Source organism: Akebia trifoliata, chromosome 3 (genome assembly GCF_017979445.1).
Source record: "Akebia trifoliata isolate Shusen 1 chromosome 3, ASM1797944v1, whole genome shotgun sequence".
In the NCBI taxonomy this organism is placed as follows: Eukaryota; Viridiplantae; Streptophyta; class Magnoliopsida; order Ranunculales; family Lardizabalaceae; genus Akebia; species Akebia trifoliata.
Window position 1 is genome coordinate 51,219,798 of NC_141377.1, and position 13,127 is coordinate 51,232,924.

Sequence of the window (13,127 nt, forward strand, 5' to 3'; positions counted from 1 at the left end):
TCTCAATGCTAAAAAACACTTTTTCAAAAATGCAAAATGCAAATGAGTACTTAGTCATTTGAATTAATTTGAAATGACTAATCTACCCTTCAACTCTTTAACAAATGATAAGAAAACGACAAGAGGTGTTACGCTACACGCTTTGAAAATAATTTAAATGAAAAAAAAATTGCAAGTGGTATTAAAAACTTATTTTATAATGTCTTATAAAATATTACAACTTTAGCTGGGGAATTGTTGACTTTAAAGACGACCTTCATCTCATCTCATACAAAACTTGCTTCTCTAAAACTTTTCTCACTTTGTAAATGTGTTTGTATCTTTGCTTAAGAAAGCTCTTATCATTTCCTCAATAGAATTGATGACTCTATAAACAGTGAGTTTTTTTAGTTTCTTTGCTTGATTATATCGCTTGTTATACAATAGTTATTTAGTTTTTTTTTTTTAATTGGATCTTTGCAGGAGAATTTCAAAAAAGAGGGAAAGTAATCTAAGGCATAAGAAACTATAAGACCTTGTAAGTCATTTTTTTTAATTTTTTATTTCCTTTTAGTTTCCCAGCCTTAATCTGTCATGTATTTATTTCCTTGTTAATACTTATTACTTTGAGTTGATTTAGGCACTACCAGAACAAGACCCATTTAAAAATTGGAATTCTATTCAGATCTATTATTTGAAGGATCCCAAACCCATTATGGATGTTGGTTCTCAGTCTCTTCCACTCTCCAATACTAAAATAAGTACCCTCTATAACAAAAAATTATTGATTTTGTCTACATATTTGTTTTATAGGAAAAATTAACTAATTATGATCATATCTAGGGCTGGCAATATTAATGATCTGAAATATACCCAATGACCGAACGGGTCAGAACCAATCTGATCCGAAATACATGAAAAATCAGATTTTCGTATCAGATTCGGATTGAAATCTTAGATCCGATACAATTTCGGATCGCTTTCGGATGTATCCCAATCTGCTCTGATAAAAAATCCGATTCAAACATATTTTAATATTCTTAATTTCAAAATGTTTTAGTCTTTTTGGTTTTCCTCTATATTTGTAGTTGAGAAGTGGATTTTTTTAAATTTTATATGATTTATATTTTTAATTTTTTTTGAACATTGATAATTTGAAACTAAAGCATGTGTTTGGATCAGATTGGATTGATTTCAGATTAAGTATGAAATGAAACAGATGGATCAAGCTCAAAAAACAATATTTTATTTTTCACCAATGAATTTTATTTCTAAATTTGGGTGATCTCTTGCCTTTCATTTTCAACACCTTGGATCAAGCTCGAAAAACAAATTTTTTTTAATATATATATATTTTTTTAATATGAATATTTTCATGAAATCTAAAAGGCTGTCTTGTTGGATTATAAATGTGATAATCAATGTGGGCCCAACAATCCTTTTTAAGATTTGAAATCTAAAAAAATAAATATGTGGGCAGTGGGCAAAAGAGAGAATCCCTCTATTGCTGATGTCATTCGCGTCACATGTCATACGTTTGGTGGGCTATGAGCAAACGTGTCAAGGGTGTACACCAAAACCGCGACATATTATCAGCACTCTTTATTTATATTTATATGCTTTTTTAATCTTCAAAGAACCAAAGGACTACCGATCCATATCGACTGAAAAAACCCAAAAACATGATCGGCTACCAAATGCATATAGAGCATAAAATTTTATGAACTCCTAAAAAAATAATTGAGAAAATACAATTTTTCATCTTTGGATTTAAATTTTAAATTTTGGGGTTTAGTTGCTGTACATCTTTAAAGTCAAGATCTGGTTCAATTTTATTTTTCAAATCCAATCTAAACCACTAAGTCTAGGGGGTTGGGGTGGCAAAATCATGGCTCTACCCCTATGTGCAAATTCACTCTCTTTAGAATTGATTTTCCTAGAAGACAAACATACAATGATGGATTAATCTTTTTTTTTATTTTTTTATGGTATAGATTTGAACTTCTATTTTAAAAGTCAATATTAATAAACTGGACTGAATGCCCCTATTTTTAAATTTTAAAAATATGTTATATGCGCAGGAAAAATGTTGGACGCAGTCATCAATGTTCTCATAGAAAAATTGGTCGAAAGTCTCAAAAATGAAGCTTCTCATGTGCTTGAGTTCCATAAGCAGTTTAAGGCCGTGAATCAAGAGCTTCAGTTGATGCAAAGCTACATCAAACGTGTGGAGAAAATGAGAAGGAAGGACCACAAGGAACCTCTTAAGACAGTTGTGGGACAATTTAGAGAGTTACTATATGATGCAGAGGACATTATATCAGATTGTGTGCTATTTTTCAATTCAGAAAGAAGAAAACGAGCTTCAAAATTCAAGCACTATTTCTCTCCTTCATTCTGGAAATTCCGTTATCGAATGGGAAAGAAGCTGGGTGAGATAAATCAAGAAATTCGAAATCATAGAGAGAGGATGGGTTTTTACCTTCCTACAAATTCAATCCTGAACGAGGAACATTTAGCAAATAATCGACCATCGAGATACCCAGACTTGGCGAATGGTGCTGAAATGGTGGGTTTGGACTATGATGTGAAGAAAATTAAGCATTGGATCTTAAAAACACACGTGTCCTTAAACATCATTGGAATTGTTGGAATGGGTGGTATCGGCAAAACCACCCTTGCTCAAAAGATACACAATGATGGTGATGTAAAGAATTACTTCGATCATGTCTTAATGGTGACTGTTTCACAAACATTCAAATTTGAAGATTCAATCAAGAATATGTTGAAAAGCATTAGTGAGCCTAGAGACTTGGCTAACATAGATCTATATGATCAATTGAAGGAACTACAACAGTTGCTGGAGGGAAAGAAATGTTTGGTTATCCTGGATGATGTATGGAGGCCAGATGAAGGCTCATGGTGGAATAGTTTGAAGTCTATTTTGCCTCAAAGGACTAGTTGTGTCATTGTTACAACTAGGAATGAGGATGTAGCTCTTTCAATGGGAGTCACTCAGACATGCATACATCATTCTCAGCTTCTCTCTGATGTGGACAGTTGGTTATTATTCTCAAAAATAGCATTTGAAAGTGAAGGAGGTCGGTGTCCGGATCCGAAGCTTGAGCACATCGGTCGAGAGATTGTGGATAGATGTGGAGGGCTCCCATTGGCCATCAAAGTTGTGGGAGGAATGATGATCAGTAAAGGAAGTTCGACCAGTGAGTGGGGGAAAATATCTAAGAATTTGAAAAAAGAGTTGGATAAGAGAGGTGAACCCATCATTTCTGTGCTAGAATTAAGTTACGATGAGCTTCCATCGCATTTGAAGCCATGTATGTTATGTTTGGCCGTATTTCCAGAAGATCGTGAAATAATTTCATTCGATATTATTGCATGGTGGATTGGTGAGGGCTTTGTTCGAGGAAGGGAAAACTCAAGGTCTGCATATGAAGTTGGAAAAGAATATCTTGAAGAATTAATTAGTCGTTGTTTATTACTACATGAACATATGGAAGATCTTGGCTCAAATTGGTATGCGTTTAAAGTACATGACTTGGTACGTGAAATGATCAGAAGGACTGCAATGGAAGAAAATTTTATTTGCATCGGTGATGGGGGCGAAGGTCAGTCATATTGTATCCAAGCACGTCGAGTAGGCATGGTGTCGAATATGGATATGAATTTCTTTAGTGAAGAAATGAATTTCAAATCATTGCGAACAGTGACAGGGATTGATGTAAAGGAGAGTGAGGAGTTTATTCAAAATATGGGATCAAAACTGTGCCAATTGAAATGGTTGAGGGTTTTGAATATTTATTTCCAAGAGTCATCTGAACCCCCTGCAGTAGATTGGTTGAGTGGGATAGGATCATTGCAGCATCTTGTTAGTCTTGTGATAGAACACTCTGGATTGGAGAGACTTCCAGATTCTATTGGAAACCTTCAAAGCCTCCAAATTTTATGTCTAGCTAATTGTCCTAATGTAAAGAGATTGCCAAAAAATCTAGGATCTCTGGATAAGCTGAGCATCTTGATGTTATTTCGTTGTCGGTCTATAGAATGCCTCCCAAGGGAGATCGAAAACCTTCAACAACTGTCTATGTTCAGTTTTTCTTCGAATTCGATAGTCAGGGATGGGTTTCATATTTCTAGTTTAAAGAAATTGACTCAACTCCGACAACTTATTCTGGACATCAATACAACAGATAAAATAGAAGAAGGGGAGCTAAAGGTGTTGTCAGAGCTCACACAATTGGTGTCTTTAGTAATTTTGTTTTCATTCTCTTGCAGTGATGATCAGCTACTCTCAAAGATAGTGGATTATGAACTTCCGCCGCTTCACCAGCTTTCAGATCTTTATCTGTTTGATTATCCAGGAATAAGGGCACCCGTTTGGCTCAATCCAACTTCTCTCCCCAATTTACGTCATCTTCTTATTTTTGAAGGTAATATTGCTCACTTGAATCCAGACTTCTTTGGAAGGAATGAAGAAGAGGTATGGAAATTGGAGCTCTTAATTTTAAAGGAGTTGTATGAACTGGAAGAGGAGTGGCCGAGAATGCAAAGAGCAATACCCTACTTAAAACTCCTAAGAGTTGAGGAGTGTCCAAAGTTGACGTTGCTCCCTTACGAGGTGGACCAAGATGGTACTTGCACTTGGAGGAAGAAAGAAGAATAATATGTGTGTTTGATTGTTGTGTGATGTATTTCTTTCCTTTTTAGAATAATATGTGTATTATTCTCTCTTTTTAGCATTTTATTTGAGCCTTGACAGAGACATTTTTCTTCCCATTGAGTTTAATTTGATAATGCTGAATCCCTCTCACCTCACCCATTATACTTGGACTTGTCCTTTGATCAAGCATCAATATGATCAAACGATTTAATTCTAGATCAAGTGCATGTCTAGCCTTTGATCAGTATGTTGAAGATTAAGATCAAGCGATGCCAAGCTATTATATTGACGTTAATCGCACCTAATATTGCAATGTGTGTATCGAAAGCTTTATCGTTGGTATGCATGTTCTTGCTTTCTTTCACCGTTGAACAGACTTTGTACTCTTCTGTGCGTTTTTTGAGCTTCTTTGCTTGTTTCTTCCATGTTATAAAATGAGAGAGTTGCTATTGGCACCCAACTTCTACTTATTACACTCGAATTTCTTAAATCATTTTTAAGGTCCCATTTGGATACACTTTAATATCTAATACTATAGCATGAAAATTTGCCTCCTTTTGCATCAAGCACTTCCTTGTTTGATCCTTCAAGGTTCCGACACAAAGGAAGTCATTCTACTTTGAAGGAAAAATTACTTTGGATGCCAACTTAGGAACAAATCAAGTACAATGTATATTCATGTCCGACATGAGCAACAAATACTAGATCAGTACTGATTTTTAATTGTGGGGCTAAGACAGCTTTTTTCCTTTGTGGTGGGCTCTGCAAATCAAAGTTCTATTTCCAAAGGAATTTTTAAGGTGAAATATTTGGATTGAGTAGTGGATGAGAGAAAATGCTGGACTAGTAACTGCATTTAGTCTTGTGACTTCAGAATGGGGTCTTTGAGCAAATAAAAATTTGTCTATCCAATTAGTCATATTTATTGAAGTTGCAAAGTAACTCTCCTTTTATTTTTGTAATTCAGTATGCTTCAAAATCAGCTGGAATGATAACGTCCAATACCTCGTTGAAGTCATCCCCTGTCGATTCCCCTATTATTTTGTTGCCTTCTAACAAGAATGTGCTAAATGGTTTAAAAGTAATTCCTAAACTTCGAAGATGATCAGGGGCGAATTTAGAGTGGGGGCTGTGGGGGCACTTGCCCCCACAAGAGTTTTCAAATTCTATGGATTAATGTGTTATTGTGACTGATTTTAGCGGCGGATAAAGAAATTTAGCACTACTGCCCCCATAAATTATTTTTTTCCATTCTTAATTGCCCCTACAACTATTTTTTTTTCACTTTTTATTGTCCCTGCAAAAAATTTTCTATTCTTGGTTGGCCCCACATGAACAAAATCCTGGCTCCGCCCTTGAAGATGATCATGAAAATTTTAACTACAAGAAATTTGGTCTGTAGTGGCGGATTATATAATTGTCGAGGTCATGTCATTGAGACAAATTTTGGAGGCTTTTCGCTAGAGTTTCATTCTTGAAGAGCTGTGAAAATAAGATTTTGAACAAAATAAAAAAATCAATAAAGCTTGAGCATCTGGACCCTTCATTCAGGGACATTTTCTATTGTTTTTATTTATTAACTTCTTACTAAATTTAATTCTATCTCATTTATCGCCGAGATGAGACGTCAAAACGAGTTTTAAAATCATATGGCACAAAAAGGAAATCTAAATTCCAAATAAATAATCGATTTTTTATATGATTATTCATGGACGAGATGAATGTCAAAATGAGTTTTAAAACCATATGGCATGAAAACGAAATCCAAATTCCAAATAAATAATCATTTTTTAATGATTATTTCAGAAGGAAAGAAGGGGACCTTGTTGCCATTTGTAATTTTAAAGTGTTTAAAGGGTATATTGAAGGTCATTTTGAATTAAAATTTTGAAATAAGTGACATAACTGGCTGTACATAAAATGGCGTCTTTAGGATTCCTTGGATACTTAAAAGCATCCTCCCATTTCAACCATCATTTGCGTCACGCATTGTGGTTTGATCTCAATACTTGATTTGATGTACAGAGTCCAAATTTGATTAGAGGAACATGTCTCTATCCAATCCCCATTCATCAACTATTAAACTCCAAGATATGATATAAGGCATTTTTGGGGATGAAAGTAAGCCATTCTATGTACGATAAAATTACTTCGTTTCGACATATAATATTTGATCAAAATTGGTGGATAGGATATGAAATTATTCTAGTACATGATAATCCATTAATAATTATATGTGTGTGGATACATTATAATATAAATGCAAGAATAAGATTTACTATTTGCCCTTTAGAAAATGGTTATCCAGCCCTTTTGGGTTTCCAATTGGGAATTTGGAAACCTTCATATAATAGGAATTTTAATTAGTTTTACAAATCTGCTAAAATTTAAGTAGAGTTGAGTTTCATTAGAAGACTTTAACAATAATCATGACTAATGACAGGGCCCTTCATATAATATTGATCAAATATAAATTCTAGAACAAATTGGCACAACAACAACTGATCAAATATAAATTCTACACCACAAACTGACAATGAAACAAGCTTTGTAATATAGTTGTTGAAGGTTTTCCATTACTAGTTCTCATTCCAAATACCCGTTTCTAGCCCAAATTCTTATTCATTCATTTTATTTATCTACCTATTCTTAGACTTCTTCTTGCTTTGTGAAAGAGGAAGGGAACAATTCTCATAATTAGCTACAAGCACCTGTCCCAAATCCTATCTTTCCCCCAGCCACATCGTAGACCACCTCCAATGCCCGCTGCTGTGTATTTCCAAGGATAGTCAGGTCATCGGCATTGGTGTTTCCAGCGAAAGCCAAGCAAATCTGTGATGCACTTAATGCATACAATGCCCCAGACTTGTCTAGGTCTACATCAACACCACCATCAAAATGCAACGTTATCTTTGGTGTTGTGAACGTGTTGAACCCAGAAAGGTCATAACATGTGTCCAAAAGTGAATCTGGTGGAGCAGATGGATACTTCGACATCGAATTTTGGAATGCTGACTTAAGTGCCGAATAAGCTGTTTGTGGCAAACGAGTGATTACGGTGCCAGAGTCTATGATGGTCCCCGAAGAGGTAAATGCTGATGGCGGGATTGCTAATTTTTGATCTGCCACACTTATACCTAATAGGTTGAGGAAATAGAAGGACGGTTTGCTCGCTTCTGTTAATAAAGATGTGTATTTGAGACCTGTCTTGGTGGTGGCTCCAAACGCTAGGTAACCGGTGGAGCTTGCTGTTGGTGGGATACAATAAGAAAATATTTTTCCAAACTCTTGACTAGTCTGAGATACAAGTGATATCTTGTCACGTCCAAGGCCAAGCAACCCTGCTGTTTTCCCAAATAATCCTTGGTTCTTTTTACCGCAACCAAACTGGAAATTGGGGAATACATTGGAAGATGTTAGTGTTAATGTTTCGCGTGCAAAGTATCCAATGGAATATGACTGGTCGCCATATCGGATTTGATAGACACAAGTGGTGGAGGAGCATCCAGGTTCACCACTAGTGCCCGACCTAAGCTGGGAGCACTCCAGAGAACTGCAAGAGATATTGGAATAAGATGATGACTTGGAGGGATCAAATGTCAGCTCTCGTTGAGGATAGCAACTGACACATGGTTGGCATTGAATCCAAGTCAAGTCACTGCCAGTGTCAAATACCAATGAAAGGTCTAGCTTGGGCGTACCAAATCCGATGGTAACAATGAAATTGCCAGTGTCAAAGGAGTTGCCTGGACTGACTGGGATTACTTGCTCTTCAGTGTTTTTTACTTGTGTGGAGATCCTGGAGTGGAGGTAGTGTACACGGATTTGGTCTTGGAGGAGGATTTGGAGGGGATTGAGAGTTTTTGTGTTGGCCCTGTGGCTCAGTGGTGCACAAGGCCCATCTATGTGAGCCATTCTTAGCGTTGCGGGTGATCGTCTTGTACCTGAAATGTCAATTAAAAGATTATGTTAAATGTGAATGGAGTGGTGGGCATAATGGGGCAAAGTTAGTACAACTATCTTTTAGTTAATATTTCAAAATTAATATCACTTTGAAATTTTTTTTATACATATATAAATCCTTTTAACATTAACTGTGGTGGAATTTACCATTGCACAACATCCTTCATTCACCATTATTTTGAACATAATGGCAATAATCTTCGCATGAGACTAGTGTGACTACCTCAGTAAGATTTCAAATCTACTAAGGGTCATGATTTCAAATCTACTAAGGGTCATAATTCACAACACTCCCCTGTTGCTCCTCCCATCCTCACGCACTCACTCTAGTTCCACTCTCTTGTACTTTGTATTTCAGACTTAAAAAAACATAGAAAATAAAAAATAAAAGAATAACTTTTTTCCATTTCATCCAATACTTTAAAAATGGATGGCCTACTTGCGAATTTAAAATTAAAATCCAACGTTGAAAAATATATTTTTTTTAATTTCTTCATAGGATTCTTAAAATTTTGTCAACAATATCTTCATGGCATAGAATCATGGCTTTGAATGTCACACGGATGGGCTGTCGGGAAACTTTCCTTAGTGAGGAAAGACGGGTGCCAGCTAGCTTAGTTGGCAACAGAGTAACATTTAAAACTTGGAATTTTCTATCCTTTCTAGGCTCAGCTCACAGTTGAGGCTCTCCATCAACATGACCTTTGGGATTTGAGTAAAAACTGTTAGAAAAGTCGTAGATGCACTAACAAAAAATAAAACAGAAAGTGAACAAGAAGATTGAGGTGTTATAAGTCATTGTCCTTAAGAGTATATCATACCCCACAAAGACAATATCTCAGTGTAGTTGATTACACGAGGCTAGAAAGGGAGGATTTGTACAGTGGTGCGCAAATCCTCCATAAGCATGATGATTGCGTGTGTCACGCCCGGGTTTTGGTTGGTCTTGTGTGCAAATGGGCCTCCATTTACTTTACTACACAAGTAAAGTATAATGTTATCTAAATACAAAGTAAGTATTTCTGGTAGTCCTTGCGGGACTAAAAGTTATAAAGAACAAAACAAACACCAATCACTCGTGTTTTGAAAATATCCGAAATAGTTAAAAAGTACAACAAAAACATATATTAATTTCTTAGAAACTAGTTCCAAACTTTTAGGGATTAACACATATTTTCCTAAGCATACATTTTTCTTGGGAATCCCTAGCATCCCAACCATGGTTTTAAATCTCGTCCGAGAATGAGATGACTCGTTCCAGACCGAGACGACTCATCCAACTTGTCTTGGTATCTCCCACCAGTAATACGGATAGACAAGTCATCTTAAACCTGATGTGTTTCTCAAAGGTCAGTTCATTGTCTCATTGCTGAAGGAGACGACTCAGTCTTGTTTATGGGCGAGACACCAAAACGAGTTTTATAACCATGATCCCAACAAGTGATGGAGAGCTCAACCCATGTGTTTGGAATGTGTACTAGCTATCCCCGTGATGATTTCATCACATGTTTTTGTAATAACTCACCCTTTCGTTTATCATTTAAACATATTAATCTATAAGGGAAACAATGTCTTGGGCATCACTTGCATCATTAGTTTATGTGTTTAGTTACCTTTGGTGAAGGAATCAGAGCAAACAGTTGATGCTAATAGGGATTTGATTTCAATAACATGATGGCTCTTCATTGTCCCTCGCCCTCGCCCACCGTAGGCGTAAGCTTTGTTCAAACAGCAGGAATGAAACAAAAGGAGTGAAAAGAAGAGGAAATGTAAACAATGGAAGAAGGAGGAACCCATAATGGCCATAAGAGTCTGCTCTATAAAGCCACTTCAGTCCCCTTGGTCTTGATTCCTGAAAGTTATACATAGTTTCATTTATATATAGGTGAAGTGAGGGCATGGAGAGGAAGGCGTCATAGTTGCATTTATTTCAGCTTTGCATTTCTTTCCGCGTAGGGCCAAGATAGAAAGAAACAATATTCAATTATAGAAGACTTATGTGTTCATGAAGACTAAGATCATAAAACTGATATTTATGATTTGTCCCAATTATATATAGGATGACTTTGGAGGTATTAAAACTGGAATTAGCCTAGTCTTTGTGGAGCCTTCTTGGGCACACTTAACACCACATCCACATATATGAGGGCTCCGCTCTAGACTATATTTAACACCAGTTGAATTGGCCTGATAGAGGATTTGATACAATATTCCAAAGGGATAATCTAAAAGGAATCTTTTCTTAAATAAATAGGCTGCAACTTGTAATCGAGTTTACACCGTGTGATCGAGTCTACACCGTGTGAGACCCGCCAAATGATAGAGAATATAAAGTGCCGTGCAATTAGTGTCATTTCCGTAGTTTTAATTGGTTGTTTGTGTCTTATACACCACGTTATTGGTTGCTTTTCATATGTTTCACGCATGCATGTGTTTCCGTTTCATACGGCGGGCTATCATTGGCTGCATGGTTTCCATCCAAGAGGACTTGTTAGGGATGCAATTGGGACAGACCAGACCCAATACATGCCAGGCATGCAGGGCCTTCACAGCATGGTTTTAAATCCCGTCCGACACTGAGATGGCTCGACCAAGTCATCTTTGGTCTCATTAAGCAACGATAAGGATTTGCACAGTGTCTCAACATTCACATTATCTTGCGAGATATCTTAGACACTATTTTGAAAATCTTGACCGAGTCAGTAAAACTTGATTGAGTCAACCGGGATTTTTGTAGATTTTGATTATAATATTTTAGATTTTAAAATTTTATGACTTTAAATACATGATTTTATGACTAAAAATTTACTAATCTATGTTATTTTATTACAAAATTATAATTATTTTAATTTAAATATATGTAAATTAATCAATGTAAACCAAGTTTAATAGGTTGTCTTGTCTGAGACAACTCGATCGGTATCAAAATTACATACTTTTGATGACTGAAAGACCCAATAAATTTCCCATAAAAGATTAAAGAACTATGAAAGAGATTCTCTACAGATTCAAAATAAGAAGATAAAGAGGAATTGGACGTCTTGTTTGCCAAATCGTTCATAACTCCATTACTTTCTCAAAAGACATGACGGATTTACACAGTTGCACCACTCACATATATCATTTGCACAACTTAGCCGAAAAATATATTATCTAAATGTAAATAAAAAATGATAAACAAATTTACACTTTTTCATTCATTTTCTATTGGAGTAACTAATAATAGTATCTAAATATATTTGTTTCATTTCTTCGGCCATGGTATCAATCCTTCAAATTCATGCAGTACCATTTGTCACAGATTACCACAATAACTAATAGAGAACAAAATAATAAAACCTTGGCAAGCAAGGTGTCGATCCACAGGGAAAACGTTGATTTTAACTTTTAACTAAAAATGATTAAGATCTAACGTAACCAATAAAACATGTTTTAGTAAAGATTAAGGACTAAGTAAATATAATGAAAATAGTAAAAGAAGAAAGATTGTAATGTAAAAATTTAGATCAGTCGAATCCACCAAAAATAAACTATCTTATCAATTTATCTATATTTGCTTTTATCTCAATCCAATCGACAATCTAATGTTGTTGGATCAAAAATTTAATCCTACCAAGCACAAATAATAACTCAGAAATTTGTGATTAAACTTTAATAAGATGAAATACAAAGACTATATATGATATTTTTTAATAGGGCATGATTTAACTTGAACTTGTCCATGCCTAAATCATCAAAATCATAAAATTATAAATCAAATCTGATGATCTATACTTAACAAATTATCATCACATGCATAAAAATAATGAAACACAGATGCAAAATAAATAAATTTTTTAAGATAATCTTGCTTGTGACTTTATTGAACTCTCTAATGGAGGTCTAGACATAGATCATTACAAGAAATATAAAATAAGACAAAAGAGAAAATATAGAGGATAAGAGATAAGAAAAAGGAGAAAATTTCTTCTTTTATTAACATTGATATGAACTATGGCAATACTACTTTGGTTAAAAAGTTGGAATACGAAGCAAAACTAAAAACCTAAAACCAAAAAATATTGAAGAGAGGTAGAGAGAGATATTTTTCTGGCTTTGGTTTGATCTTAATTTATAGAGCCGGGTTAAAGTTTCTTAAATTGAAAATTTCATGTAAATCAAAAAGAGTCCAACTCTAATCCACTTCGTGTTGTGTGATTATGTTGTCAACGCACAATACAAATCTTGAGACAAATTAAATCGATTTCACCAGGCCGTTGTACCCCTTCATCATGCTGCCATACCCATTCACCGCGTCGCAGCTATGGTGGGCCCCATGGGCCTGGATCATTATTTCGGGTCCCCAAGTGCAGTGAGCTTTAGCAATTATCTAAGTTTATTCATTTATTCCTCGTGCCTTTGATCTATCACAAATAATTAACCAAAATTAAATTAGAGATCAAAATAAATTCGAAAATAACAAGTCACATGGACTATGAATGCATTATCTCTAATTAGGAGATTTAGT

The 13,127-nt window shown here is 35.2% G+C and overlaps 2 protein-coding genes across 2 annotated transcripts; one reads left to right on the forward strand and one right to left on the reverse strand.

Annotated features, from left to right (window-relative positions):
* Window positions 1-228: 228 nt before the first annotated feature.
* LOC147407794 (disease resistance RPP13-like protein 4) lies at window positions 229-4,807 on the forward strand. The gene is made up of 3 exons (XM_086436544.1): window positions 229-376; window positions 463-517; window positions 2,061-4,807. Exon 3 carries the CDS (start codon window positions 2,066-2,068, stop codon window positions 4,658-4,660), a length of 2,595 nt encoding a protein of 864 aa, XP_086292670.1. The 5' UTR covers window positions 229-376; window positions 463-517; window positions 2,061-2,065; the 3' UTR covers window positions 4,661-4,807.
* Window positions 4,808-7,143: 2,336 nt separating this feature from the next.
* Window positions 7,144-10,501, reverse strand: LOC147407795 (aspartyl protease family protein At5g10770-like). Its single transcript, XM_086436545.1, has 2 exons — window positions 10,234-10,501; window positions 7,144-8,601 (listed from the first exon to the last, which is right to left on the reverse strand). Exons 1-2 carry the CDS (start codon window positions 10,424-10,426, stop codon window positions 7,355-7,357), a joined length of 1,440 nt encoding a protein of 479 aa, XP_086292671.1. The 5' UTR covers window positions 10,427-10,501; the 3' UTR covers window positions 7,144-7,354.
* Between the last annotated feature and the right edge of the window lie 2,626 nt (window positions 10,502-13,127).

Excerpts from the sequence above, each read along its gene's own strand:
- LOC147407794 (XM_086436544.1), top strand. The coding sequence starts at position 2,066 with ATGTTGGACGCAGTCATCAATGTTCTCATAGAAAAATTGGTCGAAAGT.
- LOC147407795 (XM_086436545.1), bottom strand. The coding sequence starts at position 10,426 with ATGGCCATTATGGGTTCCTCCTTCTTCCATTGTTTACATTTCCTCTTC. Across the intron at positions 8,602-10,233 it reads CTCTGATTCCTTCACCAAAG|GTACAAGACGATCACCCGCA; the intron begins GTAACTAAACAC and ends TTGACATTTCAG.